General features: G+C 50.2%; 2 protein-coding genes across 4 annotated transcripts in view; one reads left to right on the top strand and one right to left on the bottom strand.

Annotated features, from left to right (window-relative positions):
• The window catches only part of JARID2 (jumonji and AT-rich interaction domain containing 2), a 273,790-nt gene extending 271,651 nt beyond the window's left edge, over positions 1-2,139 (top strand). Inside the window, 2 exon segments of the mRNA XM_077770125.1 lie at positions 137-272; positions 275-2,139. Of these exon segments, the coding sequence (XP_077626251.1) occupies positions 137-272; positions 275-375 (237 nt within the window). The 3' untranslated portion in view covers positions 376-2,139.
• Positions 2,140-2,675: 536 nt separating this feature from the next.
• The window catches only part of DTNBP1 (dystrobrevin binding protein 1), a 119,664-nt gene continuing 94,564 nt past the window's right edge, over positions 2,676-27,775 (bottom strand). Inside the window, exons 7-9 of one of the 3 annotated variants that reach the window (XM_077770124.1) lie at positions 12,067-12,222; positions 3,927-4,070; positions 2,676-3,013 (exon numbers count right to left, since the gene is read on the bottom strand). In XM_077770124.1, coding sequence (XP_077626250.1) covers positions 2,799-3,013; positions 3,927-4,070; positions 12,067-12,222 — 515 coding nt within the window. In that variant the 3' untranslated portion in view covers positions 2,676-2,798. Of the gene's footprint in view, positions 4,071-12,066; positions 12,223-27,775 lie in introns of all 3 variants that reach the window. The other 2 variants (XM_077770122.1, XM_077770123.1) reach the window with 2 other exon arrangements.

The raw sequence follows: 27,775 nt of genomic DNA on the forward strand, positions 1-27,775 counted from the left end.
CTCTCGCAGCGCCCGTGAACCCCCTCCGAGGGCAGCGCCCGGCCGACCCCGGTCCCGTGCGGCGTCACCCCGGGTGGGGGGTCGGGGACCGGCTCTTGCGCGCTGCTAACCCCGGCTTCCTGTCGCCCCGACGCAGGAGCAGATCATCAGCCTGGTCAATCAGATCTGCGGCAAAGTGTCCGGGAAGAACGGCAGCATCGAGAACTGTCTCGGGAAGCCGGCGCCGAAGAGGGGGCCCCGCAAGCGAGCGACCGTGGACGTGCCGCCGCCCCGGCTCTCCTCCTCCGCCTCCCCCCGAAGTGCTTCGAGCTCGTCGTGAAGATGCCAACACCCGTGTCGATCGATATATATTTTTTTGTAATTATTATATTCTAGTTTGGAGTACTTGCTGTAGGATACAAGCTGTCTTTGCACTAGCTCTAAAGAAGATTTTCTTCTGGTTTTAGAGAACTAATTTTGTTTTAGCATTAAACTGTTGAACTTTTTTTTGTACTTAGAATACCTAGATACTGCAGTCAGATTTGGGGAACTGCCGTATACTCACTGTTTTAAAAACCCTTGAGGGGCTGTATTAATTTGTATCGCCCCTGTGGCTGGAAAAAGCCTTTTTGGTTTTTTGTTTTGTTTTGTTTTTTTGTTTTTGGTAAACTGGGGGAAAAAAGGCTTTTTTAACCCATTTTCGAAGAGGGTGAAGTTTGGAGAACAAATTTTAAAAAACCATCAGTCACGTGAGCAGATTTTTCTAGAGAGGAAAAGGGATAGGAGACACACCCAACACACACCCACACACACAAAACTTGAAAAGAAATGGCTTTACTTTGGCTGTCTTTTCTTCTGTCATGTGCAAAATGAGTTTGTAATTTTTGAAACCGGAGAACCCCCATTTTGTGTCTTTGGGCGGTTTTGGCAGCTGAAGGCGGACGTTGTTTCCTAACCCGAGGCGAAATGCGGAAGCGGACAACGGAGGTTCTCTTTACCAGCAAATCTCTATGCATCTGTTGAACGGGGAGAGAGGAGAGCGAGAGAAGAAAGCAGACCTGCCTGCCTTGGAGGGGTCACGTGAGGGAAACCTGTGCCTGATTTCATTAGGAAATCCATTCTGTTATTTTTTGGTGCTGTTGGCTACTTTATCAAAAAAACCCTTCAATAGCATCCTTAAGGAAAAAAAAAACCACAAAAAACAAAAAAAAGGAAAAAAAAAGTGATCGAAGCCGAAAGTGCTTCTTTGTCCTAGACGTGCAATCTCTCTAACATTCCGTCTTCATGTCACTGCTTGGTTTACACCTTCACAAGTCAGCATTAATCTTTCTTTCTGAACTCTTTTCTGAACTCGTTTCGTTGATGGTCACACTTAGAGCCACTAGGAGGTCTGCAGTTCTTTCCGAATGTGAAAATGCATTTGCGCTCATCTTGTCTATTTTTTCTCTTCATGTTGTAACAAAAAAAAAAAAAGAAAAAGAAAAAAAAAAGAATCCCATCCCTTTTGTACATACGCCTGTAAATTGTTTTAAATACTTGAGCCTTTTTCTCGGTGGGGGGGGCGGGGAGGGTGCGAAGACAAGATGAAGAAAAGCCTTACGTTTCCGTTTCTTCATCGGGTGGATTGGATGCTTACAGGGTTTTTCTTGTAACATTTATAAGTGCTGCTTACATCACTGAACAACAACAAAAATAATAATGGAGTAGCTGTTGCCCTTCTCCGGTTGTGTGTACAGTACGTGTGGAATAAAAAAGGGAACTGTTTTCACAAGCTGTCCTTTGTTTCGTAATTGGATCCATCGAGCCCGTGGCTCCTCACACTGCACTGAGCTTGCCGGTGGGACTGGCGGGAACGTCCTGTGATACACTTTGTCGGTCGTTGTTGCAGAAGACTGAACTGTTTTTGGAATATTTAACAATGACATAAACAGAGTCACGTGTTTTCCAATGTGGTTGTCTGGTTTTTATGGCCTTGCTGTGTACTTTCCCTCTTTTTGACAGTAAACTTCTGCCTCTGGCTTACAGTTTGACATTTAATTTATTAGCGCTGCTCTGCACCCCTCCCGCGGGAGGGAGACTCCATGTTGTTTATTGCCAGTTTTTTGTTTACTTTTCAGGTTTGTACTACAAGGTTTAATAATAAAAACAAAGTTTTTTTGAGATTGGTCTCTGTTTTCCCGTGAACGGGCAGAGGGCTGCGACGCCCTCCCGCGTCGGTGAGTTAATCCCCCCCACCCCCACCCTGTCCGCAGGTGCCCGTCGGAACCCCCTTGGATTAGACCCCGCGGCGGACGGCTTAGCTCTTCACCCCGGGCGCCCCCCCACCCCCACCCGGGGGGCCAGCTCACCGCGGGACGTGACAGCAGGCCGGGCCACCTCCCTCACTAGGTACCGGGCCGCGGGTGGCCCGCTCCTGGTCAGGAGGAAGGGAATGGAGACTCGCATCATGTGCGGGGGCCGGCTCGCGAAGCCGGCCCAGGCTGACTATGGCCCCGCTGGGGAGGATGGATTCAGGATCCCGGCGCCGAGGCGGGGACGGGGTGGCCCTGCCCGCCGCAGGCTCCTCGGAACCCACGCGGCCGCCCTCCCTTCTGCACAAACTGGCTTTGCACCCGNGTGGCCCTGCCTGCCGCAGGCTCCTCGGAACCCACGCGGCCGCCCTCCCTTCTGCACAAACTGGCTTTGCACCCGGTGGGTGTGAGGTCCGCAAGCTTTATTGTCAGCGCTTCGTACAGTCAAGGCCTCGCACGCCGGCGGCAACAGAGTCAAGACCGGGAGCCTCGAGCAAAGCACCTGCCCCGAGGGCGGGGCGCGTGCACCTACGAGTCGTCACTGTCGTCGGTGTGCAGGGTGGCGAGGGCCGTGTCCACCTCCACTCCCTCCTCGTCGGACTGGACGACGGGGGACTCCCCGCCATCGCCGGGGGACAGCTCTGCACACACGGACGGCGAGGACGGCGGCTCCGCTGGCGACGCAGAGGGGCTGGGAACCCGGAGGGGGTCTTNAGCTGCCGCGGTCGTGCTGGAGACGCCCCCTCCCCCTTCCTCGACGGGCAACGAATGGAAGGAGCGCCGGTGACCCGGTGGCTGCAGAACCCGCCTGCCTGTCGCCACGTGGACAGGTGGCACCAGGGCAGACCCTTCCGCCACCTGGGGCCCAGGCCGCCTGCTTTCCGGAGCGCCCCGGTAACCGCACCATCAGGACTAAATTTACGTCCTGTCGAGCGATTCAGAGAGTTTTTCCCTTGGCGCCGAGGCCACTGATCTTTTAGCAGTTCTCCGAGTTCACGGGAACTGAAAAAGGCCCTAAACTCCATACTGTCTGTCCCAGGCACTGTCCCCTTGACAGCGGGGAGGAGGAGACGCTGCCTCGGGCAGAAGGTAAACCCGAGAGGACAGGCAAGCTGGGGGTGGGCTCCGGAGGAAGGGGGGCTGTGGGACGGGACCCTGGTCACGGCCTTTCCCTTTCAGGGCACGGGGAAGAAAAAGTGCCTTCTTAGCAAGGATGCGCACAGGAGACCACCCCACCCACCCTGCAGGACTTGTCTGAGACTCAGATTGAGGCCGTGCAAAATTTCTACTGAACTTCCACGAACCACAATTTGGGGAAGACAGTAAATAGAGGTAAGTGCCCAGAGGGGCACGACTCACTCTTAACTATGAGCCCACACTGAGCAAGGGGTGAAGTAACCACCCACAGGGGAAGGGCTGCGGAGGGTGAGCTCCAAGTTCAAGGCCTTACAGCCTGACTCCAAGGGCCTTGTGAGCCGGAGGAGGAAGTACGACCTGAATCGGGCTGCCCGGTCCCCCGAGGCGTGTGGGCCGAGCACTTGGCCCCCCGTGTGGCGGGAGAGGCAGAGCCAAGGGACTGGCAGGGGGCGCCCAGGACCCTCCCCCTGCACGGAGCGGGGGGGCGCGTGGGCCTCCCCGCAAGGCTGTCGCCCCCACCTGCGGCCGGAGACAGCACAGTGTTGTCTTCGCTGCCTGAGTTCAGGAAGACGTCCAGGGCCTCCTGGTCACACACGTCCATCAGGTCCATCTGCTCCAGCATGTCGATGTTCACCTCCATGGACGACATGCTGCCCATGGGCTCTGGGAAGAGAGGGGCCCGAGCAGAAATGATCCTCTTTGTCTGTAATAACCCTGCACGTGCACGCGGTTAGCTACGTGTGTTCTCCAGGTACGGAAGCTCTCCTGCCGCCCCAGAGCTTCTGTAACAAAGACGGCGCGCCCCGGTCGGGCCCGTGACAACATGGTCGCTACTACCGTGGAGCCGGCCCGGCTGTTCCGCTGACCCCGAGCCCCCTCTGCCTGCAGCTGCGAAATGCAGCCCGGGGCTGCTGGGAGCCGGGCCCTGGGAGCCGTGTCCCCGCAGCCGTACGCGGGTCGTTCCCTCCCTGCCGACACCGCTCTGCTTCCTGTCTGCAGAGGCCCCTGGACTTGAAACTCCTGGGGAAGCTGTCACTGCCCTTGTGACCTTTCTCTAGTCTTTGATCTGAAAAGCAGACAAGGCTCAGGCAGCCGGGGAGCGGGGAGCATGAGCTCCCAAGAGCAAAGGGACGTGAACACCAGAAGTCATCGGCCAGCCCGGGGGGGGAGGGGGGGGGTGTCAGGGCAGCCCCGGGTCTGGAGTCCGGCTACCTCTGTGGTCCAGGAAACTACCAGCCAATCGACTGGCTGGCCCCAGGCATGACAGCGCCGGGCTGCGGATGCACCCGTCGCCCTGGGTCTCTCCGTAATCCAGACACACAAACTGGGCCCGGGTCCGCAGCGCACGCTGGGCACCAGACGTCACGCTGGGTGAAGGTCAGCAGAAACAAGTTCAATGTAACCCCCTTTCCCGAGAATTCAAATGACTTTACGTATTCTAATGACCTTCAAGATGGAATCAAACACCAGCCAAGTAACTTTCAGACAGGAACATTTTCATCACCGAAGCGTACAGCTTTGGGCCCGCGTTAAACTGCAGATGGGGGGCCGGGGCCAGCGAGCCAGGAGGCCCGACTGAACAACACTGAGCGCAAGAGCCAGAAAACGCAAGGCCCCAGCACCGGCCCAGCTTCAAGACGAGATGGCGGGGGACACAGACGAGCAGGCGGATTTCCCCCCAGACTTGCTGGAGGCTCTGACGTCCCCGATTCAGGAAGCAGAAATCCACCCCAAGGAAGACCGAGGAAAGACATCCTCCCGTACACCCCCTGTGGTGAAGCTGGGGCGGCCGGGAGAGACGTGGGCCCGTGATAGAGAAGGAAATAACTAGATTGGCAGCGTCTTCACAAGAAAGCCAGAAGACAGCGGAATTCTAAGTTCAAAGAGGTGAGAGAAGTGTCATCTCTCAAATTATATAATGTTAAATGGCATTTAAGATCGAGCATCAGATAGGAGCACAAAGCTCCTCACCAGGAACCCGCTGGCGNTTGGGGGGGGGGGGTGAGAGCCATCGGGGTGTAAGACCCCGTTCTGGCAGGCGAAGGGGAGGACTGACCACCTCAGACGCACCAAAGCCGGTGCTAAAGTAGGGAAGCGTGTCGCTTCTGCTCGTAGCAGGCGGAGGCTTACTGTACCTTGGGTGACTCCTCGAAGTGGCAACAGGAGGGCCACACAGCGTGGACTCGGGTGGGGTGCAGACCCGGGCCACGGCCACACGGAGCCACTGCCCCGCTCCACGGCCCGCGTGGCCTCGATACCGCAAGGGATACCAGCGCCGCGCTGTCCTGAGGCTCTTCCAGGCTGACTGGTCGGATGGGGCCCTGAGGGCGCCCTTGGGCCACCAGAAGGCGGGCAAGGGGCAGGTTTTCTTTTCAGACACGGAGGCCCATCAGCAGGGCCTGTCTGGCGCTTGGCCTCCATCCGACGGCAGGTTCGAAAGGGACAGAGGCTCCCTTCCATTTCTCTCTGTCCCTCCCCCTGGAAAAGGGCAGGAGGAGGACTTGAAACCGAGGAGGGAGCAAAAGTGACTAAAAAGCATGGGAACAGCACCAGGAAAGGTAGCAACGAAGCCAGGTGTGTCAGTAAACACTCAGTAGGTGCATCCGACTTCCCAGTTAACAGATTAGAAGACCGAATTAAAGTGATAGAAATCTAGGGGCACCTGGATGGCTTGGTCGGTTAAGCGTCCAACTTCGGCTCAGGTCATGATCTCGCGGTTGGTGGGTTCGAGCCCCGCGTCGGGCTCTGTGCTGACTGCCAGCTCAGAGCCTGGAGCCTGTTTCAGTCTGTGACTCCCTCTCTCTCTGACCCTCCCCTGCTCAGGTTCTCTCTCTTTCTCTCAGAAATAAATAAAAACATTAAAAAAAAATTTTTTAACTAAAAAATAAAGTGATAGAAATCTAGCTATGTCCCCTTTATTGAAAAAACTCCCAAAACATAAAGACATTAAGAGAAACAAACAAAAGCTTTAAGAAAAAGTAGTTAAATAATTAAAGAAGAAAGCTGACCTAGCCATTTTTTTTAAGCTTATTGTTTTGAGAGAGAGGGCAAGCTGGGGAGGGACAGAGAGAGGGAGAGAGTGAGTCCCAAGCAGGCTCCCCACTGTCAATGCAGAAAACCACAGGGCTTGATCTCACGAACCGAGAGATCATGACCTAAGCCAAAATCGAGTCAGACACTTAACCGACTTAACCCAGGTGCCCCTGACATAGCAATACTGATAGAAAACAAAATAGGCTTTAAGGAAAAACAAAAATATGGGGATAAAGAGTAGTAGTTAACGATTTAATAAAATTTCAGTTTGCCAGGAGAACAATTCAAAATTTGTGTGACTATATACTTTGTGGCAATGCTTACGGAACGGCAGAATGACAAGATTTAACAAGTCCATGCTCCTGGGAAAAACAGTTTCGCTTATGCCTCTGATAATTAGTAATTAAACTATACAATTCAATAACAGGGAATACTTAAACAGCCCAACTCACAGGCTTGATGGAATGGTACGCGCAGGAGCCGATCATTTAGAATCTTACCTTCAAACACACATGAAACATGTAGGAAAACGTGAAGTCTTGAATTAAAAAAAAAATTAAAAACCCATTCTCCAGCCACCACGATGAAGCTTATTAGAAATCAGTAACCAAAGGTAACTAGATACCACCTCACGCATGATTTAGAAACGCTTTTAAACAGTTCACAAGTAAACTATAATGGAAGATCTAAAAAACCCAGGAAGAAACGATCACTTGTCAAAACTTGTAGAATTCTGTTAAAAACTGGTGAGCATTACCCTTGTAAAAAGTTCATAGCTTTGAACCCCTTATTCAGACAAGAATGCTGAGAACCGAGCCCGGTCAAATTAGACCCCCCCACCCACAAAAAGAAAAATCCACCCGAAAATGCCCAGCCCTAAGGAAGAGGAGTTAATGAAACTGAAAGTTGCGTCTTTAGGAAAACACTAAAAAACGAGTATTCTGTGTAAAATTCTCCAGTAAGGATAAACAGCGCGAATTAGCAACTTGAGGGGTGCGGAGGCACACTTCAACCCAAATACCATGGAGGCCGAGAATGATGCCACGGACAACGTTCCGCTAACACATTCGAGAACCACAGAGGGGCTACTGGGCAGGTTCCGTGAAAAACTTGTTCAAGTCCCCAAGAACGAGGAAACCTCAGTACCTTGTAGAGAAAAGGCCCGGCTCTTCCCACAGGGAGAGTACTCGGCGCCAGCAGCGACAGAGGGTACTTCTACCCAACGCCCGGGAACTAAGGGGAAGGGCCCGCCTACGGCCCGTGTGGACGCCGAGCACCACTCAGAGGCCGGTGCTCCCTCCGCGCAGAAAACAACACAACCGCAATCAGAGCCTGCACAGGGCTTTTCACGGAACTTGCAAATCCACACAGAAGTGCAAAGAGCCAAGAGTGCCAAGGCCACTCTCAAGGAGAAAACGCATACACGTGTGGGGGTCTGTGTAAGAATCGCTCTAGCACCCGAGGCAGCAAGACGCGCCATCAAACAAGGTTTCTCAGCCAAGGCACCCAGGTGCTGGACCAGAGAATTCTTCGTCGCAGGGCTGCCCTGCGTCCATCTGCTACGTGCCAGCAACACGGCCCCGCCCCACGCACAGCAGGGAAAACTCTGGGGTCGGTCGCTGCCAAATGTCCCCAGGGGATGACACTGCGCCCAGGTGAGAACTGCTGCTAGGTGAAGAATGAAGACCGTAGAGATCGAGCTCCAGCTAGACAAACAGGAGAAAGGGACGGGGAGGGAGCCCAGAGAAGACCCACCGAGAAATGCGGTGGAGACGCCCAAAAGCAGTTGGGAGAGAGTGCGGGGCCCGGGGCAAAGTTACTGAAATTGGGTCCTTACCTCTCGATACACAGAAAAGCCAACTGGTGGTGGACTGAAGAGCCGACTATCAAATGGGGAACCCTGAAGCGTTAAGAATAAAACCCAGCAGAATGTTCTTATAACTAGGAGCTCTAGCCAAGCTCTAGCAGTGGGCTTACGCCCGGCGGGAAGGACTTCCCGGACAAACCGTAAACAGTAAAATGGGTAAAGCTGATCACATTAAATTCAACACACGTTTCGCAAAGGCCGCTCTAGAATCCATAAGCCACAGACTGAGTGAAGGTCACTGCCTCAGATGACACCAAGGCCAATACCACAAGTAAAAGACCCCATAAAGGCCGAAAGACAAGCAGGAGAAACATGGACAATCAGGATACGCAAATTAAAACCCAGACGAGAGTTCACTTCGTACTCACAGCTTGGCGAAAATGTACATGTCTGGCGCTACCACGTGGAGACAAAGATGAGTGATCAGCACACGCACACTGCTAGGGACACTAAACCACCGGGGGAGTCGGGCAGGTAATCTGACAGAATCTAGTGAAATTAAGGATAAGCACATCGGATGACCCCAGTGAAACACCCGAAAGAAGGGGTTCCCAAGTAGGCTCGATCCCACAACCCTGGGATCATGACCTGAGCTGAAATCAGGAGGCGGAGCTCAACAGACCGAGCCCCCCAATTTCAAAGTTCTAAATAAAACGCGCATGGGGAGATAATCATACAAAGTTAAAATCACAGGCTGGCAATTGTGTTTTGAGATACTCCTGCGTTCTAGATTGTACCTTGGGGGGTACTCTATGAATTTTAGTTTAATGCATTTTTATCTATGAATCCTATCTTTTCTAACTTTGTTAGGTTTACCCAGACATCACCTCCCTCTCTTTCCTGGGCACTGGGTCCACTCTGAAACTTCCAAGGCCTGAGTAAGGGCGTCTCGGGGCACGGGGGGCAGCCCTTGGTTCCAGAAGATTCTGCCCGTTCCGCAGGGACCCACAGGAGCCTGAGAGNTGGATGACCCCAGTGAAACACCCGAAAGAAGGGGTTCCCACAACCCTGGGATCATGACCTGAGCTGAAATCAGGAGGCGGAGCTCAACAGACCGAGCCCCCCAATTTCAAAGTTCTAAATAAAACGCGCATGGGGAGATAATCATACAAAGTTAAAATCACAGGCTGGCAATTGTGTTTTGAGATACTCCTGCGTTCTAGATTGTACCTTGGGGGGTACTCTATGAATTTTAGTTTAATGCATTTTTATCTATGAATCCTATCTTTTCTAACTTTGTTAGGTTTACCCAGACATCACCTCCCTCTCTTTCCTGGGCACTGGGTCCACTCTGAAACTTCCAAGGCCTGAGTAAGGGCGTCTCGGGGCACGGGGGGCAGCCCCTGGTTCCAGAAGATTCTGCCCGTTCCGCAGGGACCCACAGGAGCCTGAGAGCTAACTGCTGGAGCACAGGGATACAGGCTGAGTGTCTCCAAGGTGATCTGTTCATTACTAACTGCGCTGTCAAGATACCCCGCACCCAGCAGTAAGGAAAGTGGGAGTCATGTCGGGTGGCAGGCAGAAGCGGGTCAGGGTCGTGCCGGGTCACATGTGCCCTGACGGCGCTAGAACTGCTGGGCGCGTGTGGGTCCCAGGTCCCCTCTGCTGCCCGGCGCACCGTGACACTCCCGGCTCCGTGGGTTCTCCAGCCTCGTCCTGATCCACGGGCGGCCCTTTATCCTTTACTCTGATAATCTGCTGGATAAAACTTTCCATTCCTTTGTCTTAATTTAAAAATTATGCTTTGGAAAGTGAGAAAAATTCAGCCTATTTCTGACTCAGTGGAATGAGTCCAAAATCCCACGTTCACTACGGGGAGGTTTTATTTTGGCAGCGGCTTCTACATTAAACGTCGCCGCGTTCGTGCCTGGACAGGGGCGCTCCGCAAGGAGGGACGTGGGCCGCGCCAGGCAGGGTCTAGGGCTGGCCCCCAGCAGCCCCCTCCAGACGCCCATCTGTTGCCCGATGCCCTTGGAGCTGCGGCTCAAGTGGAGAGCTGAAACGCCGGCTCAGTCCTCTTCCTCGGCGCTCTCGGAGCCACACGCATGGCACCACGCGCCCGACTCCCACTTTGTTACCTTAAAACAAAGGAGCCGGGGACTTCCCGGGAATCGGAAGAACATTATTTTTTAAGTGTCCCAAACCGTGAGACTTCGATTCGTTCATATTTCACTGAGGTCTGTCCACGCAGAGTTGGCCGCGCTCCCCGGCGCCCCAGCCGGGGGAACCTCCGCGTGTGCTCTCCAGCTCCGTGTGCGCCCGGCGTCTCCCCACGAGCACGGAGCGCTTCCACGTGGTCTTTCTGCCCCCTCAGACGTGCCGGGTGCTCGCAGGTGTTCCGGAAACATCCACGGGACCAAGCTGGACGCGCGGGGTCACCTGCTCGGCAGGGAGGGTCTCTGTGACCTCCGCCCGCCCCGGGGGCCGCGGCTCCTTGTGCCCAGATCTGCGGCGTGTTTCCCAGGGGACGCGCGGCTGGTTTGGCCTCGGCCTCTGTGTCCCCCAGTGCTGACCGGGGTCACGGTGTCTGGCGGCAGGGCCTCCGGGAGGCGAACAGGTGGAGATGGGGCGGGGAGGGCTGGGTCCCCGTGACGGGACGGGTGCCATCTAAGGACACACCAGGGAGGGTGTCACGGCCGTGCAGTGACACGGCCGCCTCCTCACCCCTGCGGCGAACGGGCTACTCGCGCAGCCCAGGAACAGCCGCACCTCCTGAGGAAATCTGTCCGTCTTTTCTAGAGGCAGACAGGCTGCAGAGGAGCCGCGGTCTCTGTAGAGACGGAGGTCCGTCTTCAAGTCCTCCGTTCGACCCGCCCTGAGGGCGGAAGCGCCTTATCCACACGACGCGGCCTGTGGTGCATTCCCAGGCGCCGCCGCGCTACTTTTCATCTGTTTTCTATTCTTTTCCCTCCTGGTTTTTGATTTCCTTAAGCTCTCTCCTGGGGGAGGGCTGGCCGGACAGGGAAGGAACAGAACAGAATGAAGGGAACAGAGAGGGGCTGGGGGGTGTGGTGAGGGGCAGGCTATGGGAACAGAGGCCGGGGCCGGGGGGAGAGAGGGAGGCCGAGGACACAGGGCTGGGGAGCAGAGGGGCCCTGGACGGCTGCCCCCACCCCCCCGGCCGCCGTGTAACCACACTGCTCCCCTTCCTCCCAGAGGCTGAACGAGGGACCCCGCACCCGACTTCTCCCAGCTCAGTTTGTTCTCGGGAACTCTCAGAGATGATGCGGACATTTATGCCTCAGGACGTTCACCGCAGAACCTCGCGTAAAGGTAAAGAACCTAAATGTCCATCTAGGGGACTGGTTAAATGTTAACCACATACATCCTGATGATGCAGCTTTGAAAACATACCCTTTTGAAGAATTTTTAATACCACAGGGGGAAAGATCCCACACAAAATTTAGATAGAGACAAAGCCAGGTGTATGTACGGTTTGATACCAATTACGTAGATAGACTCACACACACACACTCATATGCGCACACACACATACACGAATGAACCAGCCTAAACTGTGACAGAGATTATTCTGTGCCGTAGAATTATGGGTAATGTTTGTCTTTTTACCTTCTTTAAAAAGACCCTGCCCCACGTGTTCTAAGTACCTCCAAATGCAGCCTCGACCTACAGGAAGACAAACACGGCACGGCAGCCACTCTGGACGAACGCCAGAGCGGACTTCTGGGGGCCGTAGCCCGCACCCCGCCGCGCTCCCAGGGAGGGTCCCCGCCGCCAGCGGCCCCCTCGCCTACTTGCCTCGCCTCTCGGCTATCTGCAGGTAGCCCGTGGACAGGTACTGCTCCATGTCTTGCTGGAAGGCCTCCTCAAAAAACTTCTGCCGCTCCTTCAGCTTCGTCTGCTGGGTGTGCTCCATTTCCAGGACCTTCTGGGCGTGCTCGGCATCGAGTTCAGCTACGGAAACAGAACGCTCCGGGTCAGGGCTCGTAGAGGGACCGAGACGGAAAATGGGAACGAGTACATACTCACCTCTGCCCTCCAAGCCGAGAGGGTCAAGTCTGCTTGTGAAACCCAGACTGTGATGCAGGTGGTCCACCCCGCCCCCCCCGCCCCNACTTCCCCTGACCCCAGCGGACCCTGCTGCCCCGTCCCCTGGGACCAGACTGGGGACACTGACTCATACATTACGGTACAGGGGGCCAAGACTCGGACTTCCGGTTGGCGGCGACACCTTACCACCCCGCTCAGAGCCAGGCGCATAGGTTTTCAGTAAGTGCAGGAGTGAGGGTGTGGCCGTCGTGCTAGATCAGAAGAGCGTGGTCTCCACTCTGCTGTTCACTAACAGGCAGGCTGGTCAGTCAACCTTCCTGAGCCTCATGTCACCCAGCTGAATCGGGGACAGAGATACTAACCCAATCCCGACCTGCGCCTTCAACGAAATAACGTTGCAAGAACTTTCTGATCTGTGTGAGCAGTGACCCCTGGGGTTCGGGCCGCGTCAGCACTGCCAGGCAACCAGCCGGAGCCTCGTCGTCCAGGAAGAGCCCCCGGTTTGCCATTCCGTAACCACTTCCTAGTGCCCCAACCTTCCTCAGCGCACACGCGGAGAGCACAGAAGTGAGCCGTGGGTCCGGCACGTACCCCTCTTCACCGTGTTCACGGGCCCAGGGCTACTTCCACGTTGGCTCTGAGCTCTCCAGCCCTCTGCACTTCCCACGGTGGCCGGAGACGGCGGGCGGCCGCCAGATGGCCTGCTCCCCGGGCGCACCCTGCACAGTGCCCGCCCCCGACCGACGACAGGGGGGCCTTCCTGCCAGGAATAGGCTACGCTCTGCAGCAGGGCTGACTCTGAGAGAGAGGGGTCACCCGGCCAAGCGTGACCAGGTCGGGCTCCTGCAGGCGCCTGCGCATTTGCTGGAGAAAGAGACGTGACGCGTGAGCGAGCGATGTGGCACAAGGGACGTTCTCCCGCGCCGGCTCCGAGGGCCCACACGGCGAGGAACGCGGGCGGTGTCGGGGCGCCGAAGACCGTCCCGGGCCGGTCCCCCTGAGAAAGCAGGGGCCCCAGTCCTACGGCTGCAAGGAGCTAGAACCCCGCCAGCGACCAGAATGAGCCTGGCGTGGGCTCTTCTCCAGAGGCCCAGAGAGGGACGCGGTCTGGCCGACACCCTGATGTCGCCCGCAAGCCTCTGCGGCCTTGACTCCTGCCCTCCAGGAGGCGGGCGAGCTCCTACATTTGTGTGGCCTCTGGTGCGGCAATGCGGGAACCTTCCAGACCAACTGCGTTAGCTCCAGCCCCTGCCCAAGTGCGACTGGCCCAAGAATCAGACCACAACACCTCGAGTTCTTCCCCCTTAACAAGTGTCCTGCGGCACCTCCCTTGTGCCAGACACCATGCTAGGGTGAGCGGCAGAACTCGGGGCCCAAGACCCTGGAAATCATTTCACTGCAGACGTTACTCCCCGTTTATCTCTGGTGGGAGCGTCACAACTCTGGGGGGTTAGAACTCCTAGAACTCAATAAAAAAAGATCCGATTAAAACACGGACAGAGAGTGGGGCGCCTGGGTGGCTTAGTCGGTTAAGCGTCCGACTTTCGCTTAGGTCGTGATCTCGCGGTTCGTGGGTTCGAGCCCCGCGTCGGGCTCTGTGCTGACTGCCCGCTCGGAGCCTGGAGCCTGTTTCAGTCTGTGACTCCCTCTCTCTCTGACCCTCCCCTGCTCACACTGTCTCTCTCTCTCTCTCTCCTAGAAATAAATAAAACATTAAAAAAATTTAAAAAAAAAACACGGACAGAGAATCTGAATAAACATTTTTCCAAAGACCACATATAAATGACCAAGAGGTGCATCATCATCTCTCATCACCAGGAAAATGCGAATCAAACCACAACAAGGTACCACGTCACACCTGTCAGAACGGCCACCGCGAAGAAGAGGCAACAGGTGCTGGTGACGGCACGGAGAAAGGGCAACACTCGTGCACCGCTGGCGGGAACGTAAGCTGCCGCAGCCACTGTGGAAAACAGCGCAGAGGCTCCTCAAAAGATTAAAACTAGAACATAGGATCCAGCACTCTCTCGCTTCAGGGTCATACATCCAGATGAAATGAAACAGCGTATCAAGAAGGCCTCTGCACTCAAGCACTATTCACGATGGCCGAGATGTGGGAATAACCTGTGTCAAGGGACGCGTGGATGTGGGTGTGCATGGGTACAGACACATACAATGGGACACCACTCACTCCTAAGGAAGAAGGAAACCCGGCCCTTGTGACAGCAAGGGACGAGGCTTGACGGCATTATGCTAAGTGAGACAAGTGAGACAGACAAGGACAAATACCGCCCTAGCACTTAAGCGTGCAATTTGAAAAGGCCAAACTCCTAGAACAGAGCGCGGAATGGTTTTATCAGAGCTGGGGGTAGGGGTGGGTGGGGAGAGGGGGCAATGTGGGTCAAAGGGTACAAACTTGTAGTTAGAGAAGATCCAACATAAAACATTGTGGTTAGAGGCAACAGTACTATATTACGTATTTCAAAGTTGCTGAGAAACTAGATGCTAAATGTTCTCACTGCAAAAAAGAAATGGTAATTTTGTGAGGTGGTGGAAGTGTTCACTAGCGCTACCGTGGTAAGCACGCTGCAATATACACTTGCATCAAATCAACGTGCACAACTTAAACTCACACAGTGTTATATGTCAATTATACAGCAATAAAAACCCTTGGGGTGTTATCAAGTGAGTTTTAAAAAAAAAATTTTAATGTTGGTTTATTTTTGAGACAGAGAGAGACAGAGTGAGCAGGGGAGGGGCAGAGAGAGGGAGATAACAGAATCCAAAGCAGGCTCCAGGCTCCGAGCTGTCAGCACAGAGCCCGATGTGGGGCTCAAACACACCAACTGGAAGATCATGACCTGAGCTGAAGTTGGATGCTTAATGGACTGAGCCACCCAGACGCCCCTATCAAGTGATTTTTAACAAGAAATATATAGAACTTAGACCCCCCCCCCAATACCCACCACCACATTTCACAGATGCTGAGAACAGAATCTTACATGCGTGATATACCTTAAAAACTCTAATCATGGAGAATATTTTTAATCCCAAATCAGTTATAGTCTCCAGTACTGAGAATATTCTGGGCCGCCTTCTTATATTCCAACCTACATACATGCAAGGAGTACAAACGCACGGTAACCAGCCACCAACAGGAAGTGAACCTTCTGGACTCACATGATGACAGGTGTTTGTACTGACGATGTTCCTTCTATTCCCACTCTTACAGTCACTGTTACGTTCTCTGTATTTCCGGGTTGCCCTGCATCCCCCCATCTCCTAGGTTTGTCTACAGGGGAACCACCACATTTCCGGTGTGGAAAGAGCACAGGTGATGGAAGCAGTCGGGCACAGATCCTTGCCCTTCAGCAGATGCTCTGGCGCCTCACACATCATATCCCTTTTAGCCTCTTTCTCATCTCAGGTGCGGCTCTGGAAGGCAGCTCTGCGTGAAGGTCCCTTTCCCGTCCCTGTCTCCACTCTTCTGCTCAGAGTGTTCTCCGGGTCTCAGGGAACGTCAAGCCACATAGCCCAGAAATGCTGGGGAATTAAGAAAGCTCTCCGCTGGGGCGCCTGGGTGGCTCCGTCAGTTAAGCATCCGACTTCAGCTCAGGTCATGATCTCACAGTTTGTGGGCTTGAGCCCCGTGTTGGGCTCTGAGCTAGCTCAGAGCCTGGAGCCGGTTTCAGATTCTGTCTCCCTCTCTCTCTGACCCTCCCCTGTTCACGCTATCGCTCGCTCGCTCTCTCAGAAATAAAACATTTAAAAAAAAAAAAAAGCAAGCTCTCAGCCAGCGGGTGACCGAAGCCAGTCCATCAGGGTGCTGGTCTCCCGCCCTCCGGACGGGCATTTCTAGGCGGCCTGCTGAATGCTTCTCAGAGATCCTGGTGTGACCGCAGCCCCAGGGCTATAGCATCGACTTTAGTAATACATACCTGTCTCAGCCTTACCCCGTGCTCCCGCTCCCTTCTCTGCTTTCCATCACCTCCCATGGAAACTGCCTGCAGCAAAGTCCTCTCAGGCTCTGTGTCCACAGAAACCCACACTGGGATACCCAGCACTCGCTGGCACTTAACCTCAACTTCCTCCTCCGTACGAGGAAGACCTAGTCGGCAAGGCTGCTGGTGGGATTAAGTCAGGTAACACAGGTGAGTCACCAGGCGCCAGCACTGGCTCAGGTCATGATCTCCCGGTTCAGGAGCTCGAGCCCCCCGACCGGCTCTGTGCTGACAGCTCAGAGCCTGGAGCGTGCTTCGGATTCTCTGTCTCCCTTTCTCCCTGCCCCGCCCCCTGCTCATTCTCTCAAAAATAAATATTAAAGCAAATGTTTAAACAATGGACTCTTGAAAACAATAGGCATTATGAAAAGGAAACGCTAGCACAAACTAGGCCGAGTGCGGCCCTGAGACCCTGAGAATCGCCCAGCTCTCCCAGCCTCGCTCAGACACACAGGAATGAGTCACCGCTCCGTGCCCTTCAGAAATCTGCACGGAATGTAGTGTGCTCCTGAGAGGGGCCAAGGGAACCCAAGGCGAGCCTCTTCACTTGTTCCCTGCAGCTGTCAACCTACCTGCTCAGAGGCCTCCTGATTGCCAAGTGCATTAGAGAAAGCCGGCCGAAAACACGCTGAGTATGCTTCAAACACTTCAAACCAAGTCCGATTAATCTTTAAAACGAGTAATTCCGGAAGTAAGCAGCTCAGAAACAGACGTCAGTGTAGAAATCATCAAAGGGGTTTTCATTAAAGATTACCTTGTTCCAACGGAATGGAGATTTTCCACATAGTCGTGTAGCTTGAAAACTTTGTTCTTCTCGAAACTTCTGCCCCAAAAGTTCCATTCCCTCCTGTTTCTGAATTAGAAGCCCTACAGCGTTTTATCCTGGGTTTTCTATCTTGGAATGCAATCTAGTCACATCTTAACCCTCACACAAGCGGGGGGTAGATTAGGGAATTTAAAGGAAAATCACTGCTTTTAGTTCTACAACATGTTACGCAGTAGTTATCTGAAATCGCTCCGACGGCCCTATACGGGCTTGGGCTGTGATCGGAGCCACTGGGGTGTCTCAGGGCCACGCGAGAATCACTGAACAGCAGCGTGGTCACACTAGCCACGCTCAGGACCACGGTGAAAAAGCACACGGCACATGTCAAAAATAGCAATGTTGGGGGCGACTGGGTGGCTCAGTCCCTTAGCAGTGGACTGTTGGTTTGGGCTCAGGTCATGATCTCACAGCTTGTGAGGTGGAGCCCCGTGTCAGGCTCTGCTCAGACAGAGCCTGTTTGGGATCCTCTCTCCCTCTTTCTCGCTCCTGCTTGCTCACTCGCTCTCTCTCAAAATAAAGAAATAAAAAACTTAAACAAAAATACCCATGCTGCTCAGCAGTGCGGAAGTGGCACCCCCAGTGAGAGGAGGTCCTCATGGTGCCGTTCATCCTGTGCTCGGGCCTGCTCTCTCCAAGAAACTACTGCATCAGCGGCGCCTGGCTGGCTCAGTCAGTTGAGCGTCCGACTTCAGTTGAGGTCATGATCTCATGGTTCGTGGGTTCGAGCCCCACATCAGGCTCTGTGCTGACAACACAGAGCCTGGAGCCTGTCTTGGGATTCTGTGTCTCCCTTTTTCTCTGCCCCAGCCCTGCTCACACTGTCTCTCTCACTTTCTCAAAAATAAGTAAAACATTAAAAAAATTAAAAAAAAAAAAAAAGAAACAACTGCATCTGCAGCTGGTAGAAGGGGTGAAGGCCATCTGAAGGGGTATTTCAAATCTAGAGGTTTAACAGCATCTGAATTTTAGAATGACTACGGAAGAATATAAATTATAGAACATCTTCTACAAGGAAAAATGGCCCCTCATTCACACTTGTCATTTATTATACTGGGAAAAACAAGACAAATACAAAGATTTAAGGAGCTTCAACATACAACCTTAACATTAAAAAGAAAACAAACAAACACGAAAAAGCACACTAGCGGGGCGCCTGGGTGGCTTAGTCGGTTAAGCGTCCGGCTTTCACTTAGGTCATGATCTCGCGGTTCGTGGGTTCGAGCCCCGCGTCAGGCTCTGTGCTGACTGCCAGCTCAGAGCCTGGAGCCTGTTTCAGAGTCTGTGACTCCCTCTCTCTCTGACCCTCCCCTGCTCACACTGTCTCTCTCTCTCTCTCCTAGAAATAAATAAAACATTAAAAAAAAATTTTTTTTTTAATTAAAAAAAAGCACACTAGCTTTCCTGCCAGAAGACCAGAGTAATCTTTTCTTTCCACTACCAGCCTGATGTGTGCCCCCGCGGCCGTCCCCATGTCCTGTGGCTCCAGCCTCCATGCTGGCAGCCACGACCACGCCCAAATGGAGAATTCCTCAAAACAACAAAAAGTCCCATTACCTGTAAAGATGGTATAATCAATTCTCCATTACATGTTTTAATGGGGCGAATGAGTGACAACAGGATATAGGAAATATATAGAAAATACCAGCAAGCTCATTTCAAGAACAATTTCAAACCAGCACACAGCTATGCCTCTCACAGAGCTGGTGAGCCCTGGGAGTGAGGTGTGAATGGCTGATAAAGGGCCCCGAACCTGCTGAGAGGAAAGAGGTGGACGATGTCAACAAACCCGGGATAAACCCCTCTGGTAGAGTTGATGGTGACAATCCCTTGAATCCAAAAACGTCAAAAGAGAAACGATGAAATTTCATAAGTATGAGAGTTAAGAAAAATGTGGGTAACCTCTAACATTAAAATATCGAGAACGTTTTTCTATTCAACCAAGAACAGACTTAAAATCTAGGAGATATTATACAATGCAGATGTTTTTATATTGCTAGAGAAAGAATTCTGGGATAGTAAAGCATGCGTGACAGGGTCCAGTCAGACCTTGTGAAATCTCCGTGTATTTCTAAACACAAATAGGTAAACAAATGCCTTTCCAGATTGTTTTTGATAAAAACTGAGTGCCAACAGACTGTCAAGCCACATGACCACTAAAAGACGACGTGAAATTCTGTCTGTGTGATGGAATTTACACACTGGGGCTAATTTTTTTGATGCTTCTAATTATCTGCATTTATTCAATTCAACCTGTTTGGATACGTGAACAATGCATGTATGCTGTGGAAAATTTTTAATAATACAAAAGCACAAATAATAAGGTGAAAGCCCCCCTTAAGTAACCATGAACAGGTGACCTCAGCTAGCAATCTGTATACTTTGATCAGATTTTCATTTGTCCTCTTAGGTTGAACTATATAAAATTGCAACATCCAATCCTTCCCCCCCCGCCCCTTTTTTTGAACCACTAAAATAGCTGTTGTTGAACTTTTTACTTTGAAATAGTCATAGGGACGCTTGGCTGGCTCAGTCAGAAGAGCCTGCGACTCTTGATCTTAGAGTTGTGAGTTCGAGCCTCATGTTGCATACAGCGGTTAAATAAATAAAACTTATTTTTTTTAATTGCAATAATCGTAAGTTCACAGAACATTGTCAAGAAACGTTCAGGGCAGCCTGGTGCACCCGTGCCACAGCTGCCCCAAGGCTAACACCTTAAACAGTTATGGTGTAATATCAAAACCAAATACATGACACTGAATGACACTATTAGTCCTTCACTCCCTTGAGGGTGTGAGCGTGTGTGCGCGTGGGGAGCTCTATGCGGCCTTATCCACGTCCAGCCTTGTGCAACACACCACACGATCCTCGGCGGTACCAACCCCGCAAGGCCCCTCGGGTTACCCTCTTGTAACGATCCCCTCCCCCACCAGTGAGCTCCACCAAGGTTACAGGATGGGATCGTGCAGCACGCGTCCTTCAGAGATGGGCGCTTTTGGCTCAGCATGATTTCCTGGAGGTTCATCCGAGCTGGAGCACGCGTGGATAATCTATTCCTATTTATTGCTGAGATTTCCGTGGTGTGGACGTACCACAGTTTGACCGTTCACTCCTGAGAGGGCAGCTGGGTTGTGTCCAAGTTTGACTAGTATGAAATAAGCTGCTGTGAGCATTTGTGTGCCAGTTCTGGGGTGAAAACAGGGAATTTCTGAGATCAACGCCCAAGAATGCAATCGCTGGGGTCATATGGTACGTGCATTTTTTGTCTTGTAGGTTTGAAAGAAACTGCCAAACTCTTTTCCCGAGTGGCCGTCCCCATTTTCTAGCCCCGCCATCCGCGCATCAGTGACCGCATCCCTCCACCTCCTGGACGGCGCCAGTGAGAGCCTGGAGCTGTAATACGGCGGGTCTGTCCGTTCCTCCCCCCCCACGCCGAGTGTGTCTATCAGGGAGAACTGTGAACGTCTTATTTCCAACAACTGCTGTTTTTCCTAAAGGTACTTTTAGCTTCTTAAGGCATTTCTCTCCACCCCCCTCCCAAGTTACTTTTCTTCACATTTGGATTTAATAAATTCTATTTAATTCTGGAAAAATTCTGTTTCGGAAACTCGGGATTTAGAGGAGAACACAATACGTAAGATTTCCTTCTGGTGTTAATAAAACTCACCCATTCTTTACTTTTACTAAGTTAGCAGTCTGGCTCAATTTCTAACTTAAATCAGTTTTCAAGATGAGGCACAGACTCAACCATTTTTAAAGTCTCCCAACCGCTTGCTCTCGCCTTAAGAAAAATGAATACAAATGGTCTTAGATGGGGCCGCAAACTGACCCTTCATTAATGCTGTCCTAGAGCTGGGGTTTTTATATACACACCTTTCCACATATCAACTTCTGGACCCCACATTTCTGCAGTTTTTAACAGTTTTTGGTCTGGCCTTCACCAACAATTAGTTTCCAACACTGATTTAGAAGTGCTGCAAACCATACGTTATTTCTAGGACTGTCTAAAGTTGCACAGAGCCCGAGTCCTCAGCATTGGTTATTTTTATTGTAAACTTTCCTGCGCATGGTAAAGGCAACCAATTTTTTATAGGAATTAAATGACTTTTTAAAAGAACTTTTCTTCACCCTTCAACACACACACACACACACACACACCCCTTACACAGTTTTATCAAGAACCAAATGCTACTTCTTTCTTTTACAGGCAACCAAGAAAAGGTGCTCCTTACCGACTCGGCGGCTGCCGGGGTGGGCAGGCAGGCAGAGGGAAGGGCTCTCTGGACAACGACGCACTCAGGGCCACCCGCTCACGAGATGTCACAGCGTCCAGTCCTTCGGGCAGCTAGTGGTACAGCTGCTTCCTGAACCCACGTCACAGGAAACAAACACTATTCTACTGTCTAAACTTCTGGAACGTTTTACAACGTCTATCAACTGCCCTGAAGGAAATGACCACTATCTAGAGCATTAGCAAAACAGGCAGCTTAGAAACCCCACGTGTGCGAGGTTAGCTGAAAACAGAGAGACAGAAATTCTCAGCTGTTTGCTGTCCTTACGGGAGGGGCGAGGCGGCTCCGAGACGTCTGTGCAGCTGGGAGTCTCGGGGCCGTGCCGCTCCCTCTCCCGGCCTGGGAGCCCCCCATCAGCGTGGGGGAGGATAACATCCATGAGGAGTCGCTTCCAGTCCTTAAATACCACAGTTCTATTTTTATTGCTTTTGATTGGAGCAGGAAGAGGTCATCCTAAATCCTGGGTGCTTTTTAGTGAAATTACACGAAAACCAGATTAGTGGTAAGAAACTGGGAATCCCTTCCATTAGACAGCGGCATTTCAAGAACATGAGCTCCGGCTATTAACAAAACCCTGACCGTATGTTTGCTTTCCTTTTCCTGGTCTTTCCGTTGCTTAACCAACGATCAGAACCAAAAGGCTTAAGGATTAATGGATAAGTGAGAAGCTCCGTCTGTGGCCAGAGGCTTCGTGAGTTATTAATCTGTCCTAGGTCCATGGGCTCAAGGTGGGAGGCTGAGAGAGCAGCCTGGTCGCCTGAAATGAGTCCAGGGAGCACCCAGGCCACCGTGCTTCCTACAGGGACCAACACACAGCGAACTGGGGGAGACGGATCACAGTTCCAACAGCGGTCCCTCGCCACGTGCAAGTGCTATCATTCTGCGGTGTGTTGACGAAAGATACCTTTTACAGACGCGATACATAAAAGTGATAAAATATCGGGGCGCCTGGGTGGCTTAGTCGGTTAAGCGTCCGACTTTCGCTNTTTTTTTTAATTTTTTTGGAAGACTGAAAAAAAAACCTCTCCCAGCTAGAAGCTCTGTATTATAAATATTTAGACAATAGCCTAGTTTCCTAGAATTTTTAAGTCAAATCTGATACTTTCCTGAATTTTACTTAGGGTATTGACCTACTTAATAATAATTATTAGGGCGGGGGAGGGGTAGATCTTTAGAGAGGAATCCTTTCAAACGCCAAAGGCTTTTTTTTTTTAACTACATGAAAATCTTTTTTTTTTTTTTTTTAAATTTTATATTGTNAGCCACGCAGGTGCCCCAAAACCTTATAAACCAAAAAAGTATAAACCAACTGCTTGTGTCTAAATGTGAAAATCAACTATTGCAAAATTCATTCAAATGGGTTATGGAGAGAGTAGGCCAGGGGCTCTCAACATTTAGCGGCATCAGAGTCACTTGGAAGGCTGGTGAACACAGACTGTTGGGCCCTGTGCCCAGAGTTTCTGATTCAGTAACTGGTGGTGCCAGAGAATCTGCATTTTAACCAATTCCCAGATGGTGCTGATGATGCCGGTCCAAGGCCCAGGCTTCTGAGACCCACTGCTCCAGATGAACTGTATCTGTGTGTCCACTGCATTCACATTTTTTTACTTTGTACAAATATTCATATAATGGGGACAAATTAATATAAGATGGAATGTTGGCACGATTCATGGAAATGACAGAAACATTTGGAGCATCACTGAAAAAGGATAGTCTTCAGCGGCAACCAAAATGCAGAATCAAAAACAAAATTCTTATTTTGTGGAATCCTTTACCCCATTAGCCATCCCTGCTCAATGGCTTCGTGGCTCCGTACAGTAAGTAACAATACCACTGTGATCAGATCAGTTGTTTGTCCTGGACCCTAGACCTAACCCAGAGGGGGTTCTCATCCTCTCCATTTCCAGAGACAACAGAAACAACCTGGAGAGGTTTTCCCAACATCTCCAATTATACAGCCATGCGAACAGTAGAACATCACATTTGTATTTAAAATAGACAAAGTCTGCCCAGTGAAAATTGAGAAGAACAAATTCACATACCTTAAGTGAGACATGACAGAGGGTATGCCAAGAGCTCAGGAGAGATGTAAAAATATGTGCCTACTTCTGGGGTTCAAGACCTGTTACCCCAAAATCCGGCACCTTGGCATACTGCATACTTTAAGCGGATGGAGTTTGAGAAAATGGCAGAAGACGTTCACTCTGACCTTCCCCGTCTCTCCCCTGAATGAGGTCAGAGATGCCTTCCTCAGACCTGAAGGAAAGGAGCATTCTTATCTCCAAGATAAAAGGACACCAAGAAGAATCCAAACACACAGACCTTACAAGCAGGGCAAACATCTAAACTATGGCTCTTCTGACTGTTCTGTGAATCGACCTCCCTCCGTTTCCCGCCTCAGGTCCCTCCCTCATTCCTTAGCCAAGGATGGCATATGAAGTGTGACTGCGTGACTTGCTTTTGGGTCTCATATTTTTATGGGGCTCTGCAGAAAATTTGTTTTTCTGTTAATCTGCCTTGACCAACCAAAGAACCTAATGGGTCACCCCTTCCATTGGTGACCATGAAGGGACCAATGTCACTGGCTGCACCCTGCTCGCTCCAAGGCTCCTTGCAGCTAAGAGATTCTGGGAGCTCTGACAAGTAGAGCAAAAGATAAGAATTCTTACCCCATCAGTCTCCTGAATTTCTGCCTACAGGGGCCGGTGCAAGGGAGAGAGTCCCTCCCTTTCCTAAATTTAGATAAGCAGAAGAAAACAGTTGTGGAACTAGATCCTTGGTTACAGCAACTCTAGTAAAGATTCATTATGGGGGCGCCTGGGGGAGCTCAGTCGCTTGAGCGTCCAACTTCGGCTCAGGTCATGATTTCACAGTTCATGGGTTCGAGCCCCGTGTTGGGCTCTGTACTGACAGCTCAGAGCCTGGAGCCTGCTTCAGACTCTGTGTCTCCCTCTCTCTCTGACCCTCCCCTGCTCATGCTCTCTCAAAATACACAAACCTTAAAAAAAAAAAAAAAAAAAAAAAGATTCCTTATAAGTACTCTTGGTTTTTATCAATCCTTTCCCTCCCAGAGATGGTCACTGTTTGTCTCTAGCTGTTGTCACAAAGGGGGAAACCAGAAGCCAGAATGCAGGCAGAGGCTCTAGAAGCTTGCTGTTCTAGCTGGCCTGGCAGACTGGTAAGTTAACAGTTCTCACCAGACTGGTGTCTGTTTAGACAAATACTTCAGTGGGTTAATGTGCAGATGAGGTAAAGGCTGTTGCTAAAGGGCATCTTAGAAACCAAAGCTGCAAAACTGGTGGGCACGAGTAGAACGCTGTTAAAGAGTGCTGACCACCTAACTCAACAACTCCTCTGATAAAATAAGTTGGTCACAAAATAGGGTGGGGTTTTTTTTGACATTTGGTCATCTATCAACTTTTTTTTTTTAATTTTTTAATGTTTTATTTATTTTTGAGAGAGAGATAGAGACAGTGTGAGCAGGGGAGGGTCAGAGAGAGAGGCAGACACAGAATCTGAAGCAGGCTCCAGGATCTGAGATAGAGAGCCCGACGCGGGGCTCGAACCCACGAACCGCGAGATCATGACCTGAGCCGAAGTCGGATGCTTAACCGACTGAGCCACCCAGGCGCCCCAGTCATCTATCAACCTTAAGAAAATTTCTGTGCAGTGAGGTACACTATAAAACACCACATAATCCCAACCTAGTGGCACATCTCTCTTAGAATTAGTATTGGCTCTGAGACCCAAGCCTTAACTAAAGCTCTTAACGTGCATATAAGAAAAACCGGATGAGGGGTGCCTGGCTGGCTCAGTGGGTTGAGCGTCTGACTTCGGCTCGGGTCATGATCTCACGGGGCGTGGGTTCGAGCCCCACATCGGGCTCTGTGCTGACAGCTCCTAGCCTGGAGCCTGCTTCGGTTTCTGTGTCTCCTTCTCTCTCTGCCCCTCCTCTGCTCACACTCTTACTCTCTCAAAAATAAACAAACATTAAAAAAAAAAAAACCAGATGAAGTTTTCCTTTCATCTAGAATTATTGAATGTCTTGAGAGCTTGGCTTTATGACCAACCAGTGAGAATATTTGCTCAGGTCTCTGCCAACCAGAGATGCATGCACCAGTGTCGTATAGCCAAATAGCAGCTGACAAACAGATTCTGTCTTATCAGTTCTAAGAAGAATTTGTCATAGGGTCCATAAAGGGCGTTTATTGTCTCAACTGTCATCGTTATTAATTTGGCTGGCAGAAATGTAGGCTGCACCCCATTTGTTGCTAACTCTTCAGCTATTTGGTGTCTTTCGTGGTTCCACACAAATTTTAGGATTATCTGTTGTAGTTCTGTGAAAAATGCCATTGATGTTTCGTAAGGATTACACTGAATCTATAGATTGCTTTGGGTAGTAAGGACATTTTAACAATACTAATTTTTCCAATCCATGAATATGGTATACTTCTCCATCTATTTGTGCTATCTTCAATTTCTTTCATTAATGTCTTATAGCTTTCAGAGCACAGGTTTTTCACATCCTTGGTTAAATTTATTCCTAGGTATTTTATTCTCTTTGATGCAGTTATAAATGGGGCTGTCTTCTTAATTCCTCTGACAGTTCAAGCATAGAAATACAACAGATTTATGTATAATAATTCTGTATACAACTTTACTGAATTCATTCATTCTAATGTGTTTTTTTATGGAGTATTTAGACTTTTCTATATATACTATCATGTCTTCTGCAAATAGTGACAATTCGGATGCCTTCTTTTCTTTTCTGATTGCTGTGGCTACGACTTCCTGTACTATGTTGAATAAAAGTGGCAAAAATGGGCACCTTTACCTTGTTCCTGATATTTGAGTAAAAACTCAGTTTTTCACCACTGATCATGAAGTAAGCTGTGCATTTTTCAGATGTGGCTTTTATTATGTTATGGTATATTCCTTCATACTGACTTTGTTGAGTATTTTTCATAAACAGATGTCAAATTTTATCAAATGGTTTTCCTGCATCTGTTGAAATGATCATGATTTTTATCCTTTTTGGTAATGTGACGTGTCACATTGATTGATTTGCAGTTATTGAACCATCCTTGCATCCCTGGAATAAATTCCATTTGATCATGGTGTATGATCCTTTTAATATACTGATGAATTCCATTTGTTAATATTTTGTTGAGGATTTCTGCAACTATGTTCACTAAGGATATTGGCTTGTAATTTTCTTTTTTGTGGTATTTTTGGTTTCAGTATCAGTGTAATGCTGGCCTTGTAGAATGAGTTTGGAAGCACTCCTTACTCTTAAAATTTCTGGAGTAGTTTGAGGACAGGTATTAACTCATCTTTAAAGGTTTGGTAGAATTCTCCATCAAGGCCAACTGAACCTGGACTTTTGTTCAGTGCAACTGAACTGTTAGTTGCACTGATCTTTTCTATTATTAATTTTAGTCTCTATTTCTGCTCTGGTCTTTATTATACCTTTTCTTCTATTAACTTTGGATTTTGTTCTTATTTTTCTAGTTCCTTTAGATACAAGATTAGATTGAAATTTTTTGTCTCTATCACTATAAACTTCCCTACTAGAACTGACTTTGGTGGATTCAACAGATTTTAAGTTCCTCTTTGATTTCCTTGTTGACCCAACTGGCTGTTTAGTAGCATGTTTTTAGCCTCTACATGTTTGTGGGTCTTGTTTTTTGTTTTTGTTTTCTTGGAGGGAAGCTTGTATATATGTATGTTATCTCTACATCCAACATGGGGCTTAAACTTATCACCCTGAAGTCAAAGGTCACATGTTCCACTAACTGAGCCAGGCGAGCACCCTTATATGCTGTGTTTTTTCCAGTTCTCTTCTTGTAACTGGTTTTCTAGATTCATACCATTGTGGTCAAAAAAGATGCTCGATATGATCTCAATCTTCTTAAATTTACTGAGACTTGTTTTGTGGCCTCTTATGTGGTCTGTCCTGGAAAATGTTCCATGCACATTTGAAAAGAATGTGTACTCTACTGGTTTTGGATAAAATGCTCTCTCTGTACCTATTAAGTTCATCTGGTTGAGCATGTCATTTAAGGCCAATGTTTCCATATTCTATACCATTGATAAGTAGGGTGTTAAAATCCTTACAACTATTATATTACTATCAACTTCTCCCATTATGTCTGTTAATATTTGCTTTATGTATTTAGGTGCCCCTATCTTGTATGTACAGATATTTACAAGTGGTCTATCTTCTTGCTGGACTGATTCTTCTATCGTCATGTAATGTTCTTCTCTGTCTCGTTACAGACTTTGTTTTAAAGTCTATCTGGTCTGATATGAGTATTGCTACCCCAGCTTTTCTTTTCTGT

This window comes from Crocuta crocuta, unplaced genomic scaffold, assembly GCF_008692635.1.
Source record: "Crocuta crocuta isolate KB4526 unplaced genomic scaffold, BGI_CrCroc_1.0 scaffold24, whole genome shotgun sequence".
Classification (NCBI taxonomy): domain Eukaryota; kingdom Metazoa; phylum Chordata; class Mammalia; order Carnivora; family Hyaenidae; genus Crocuta; species Crocuta crocuta.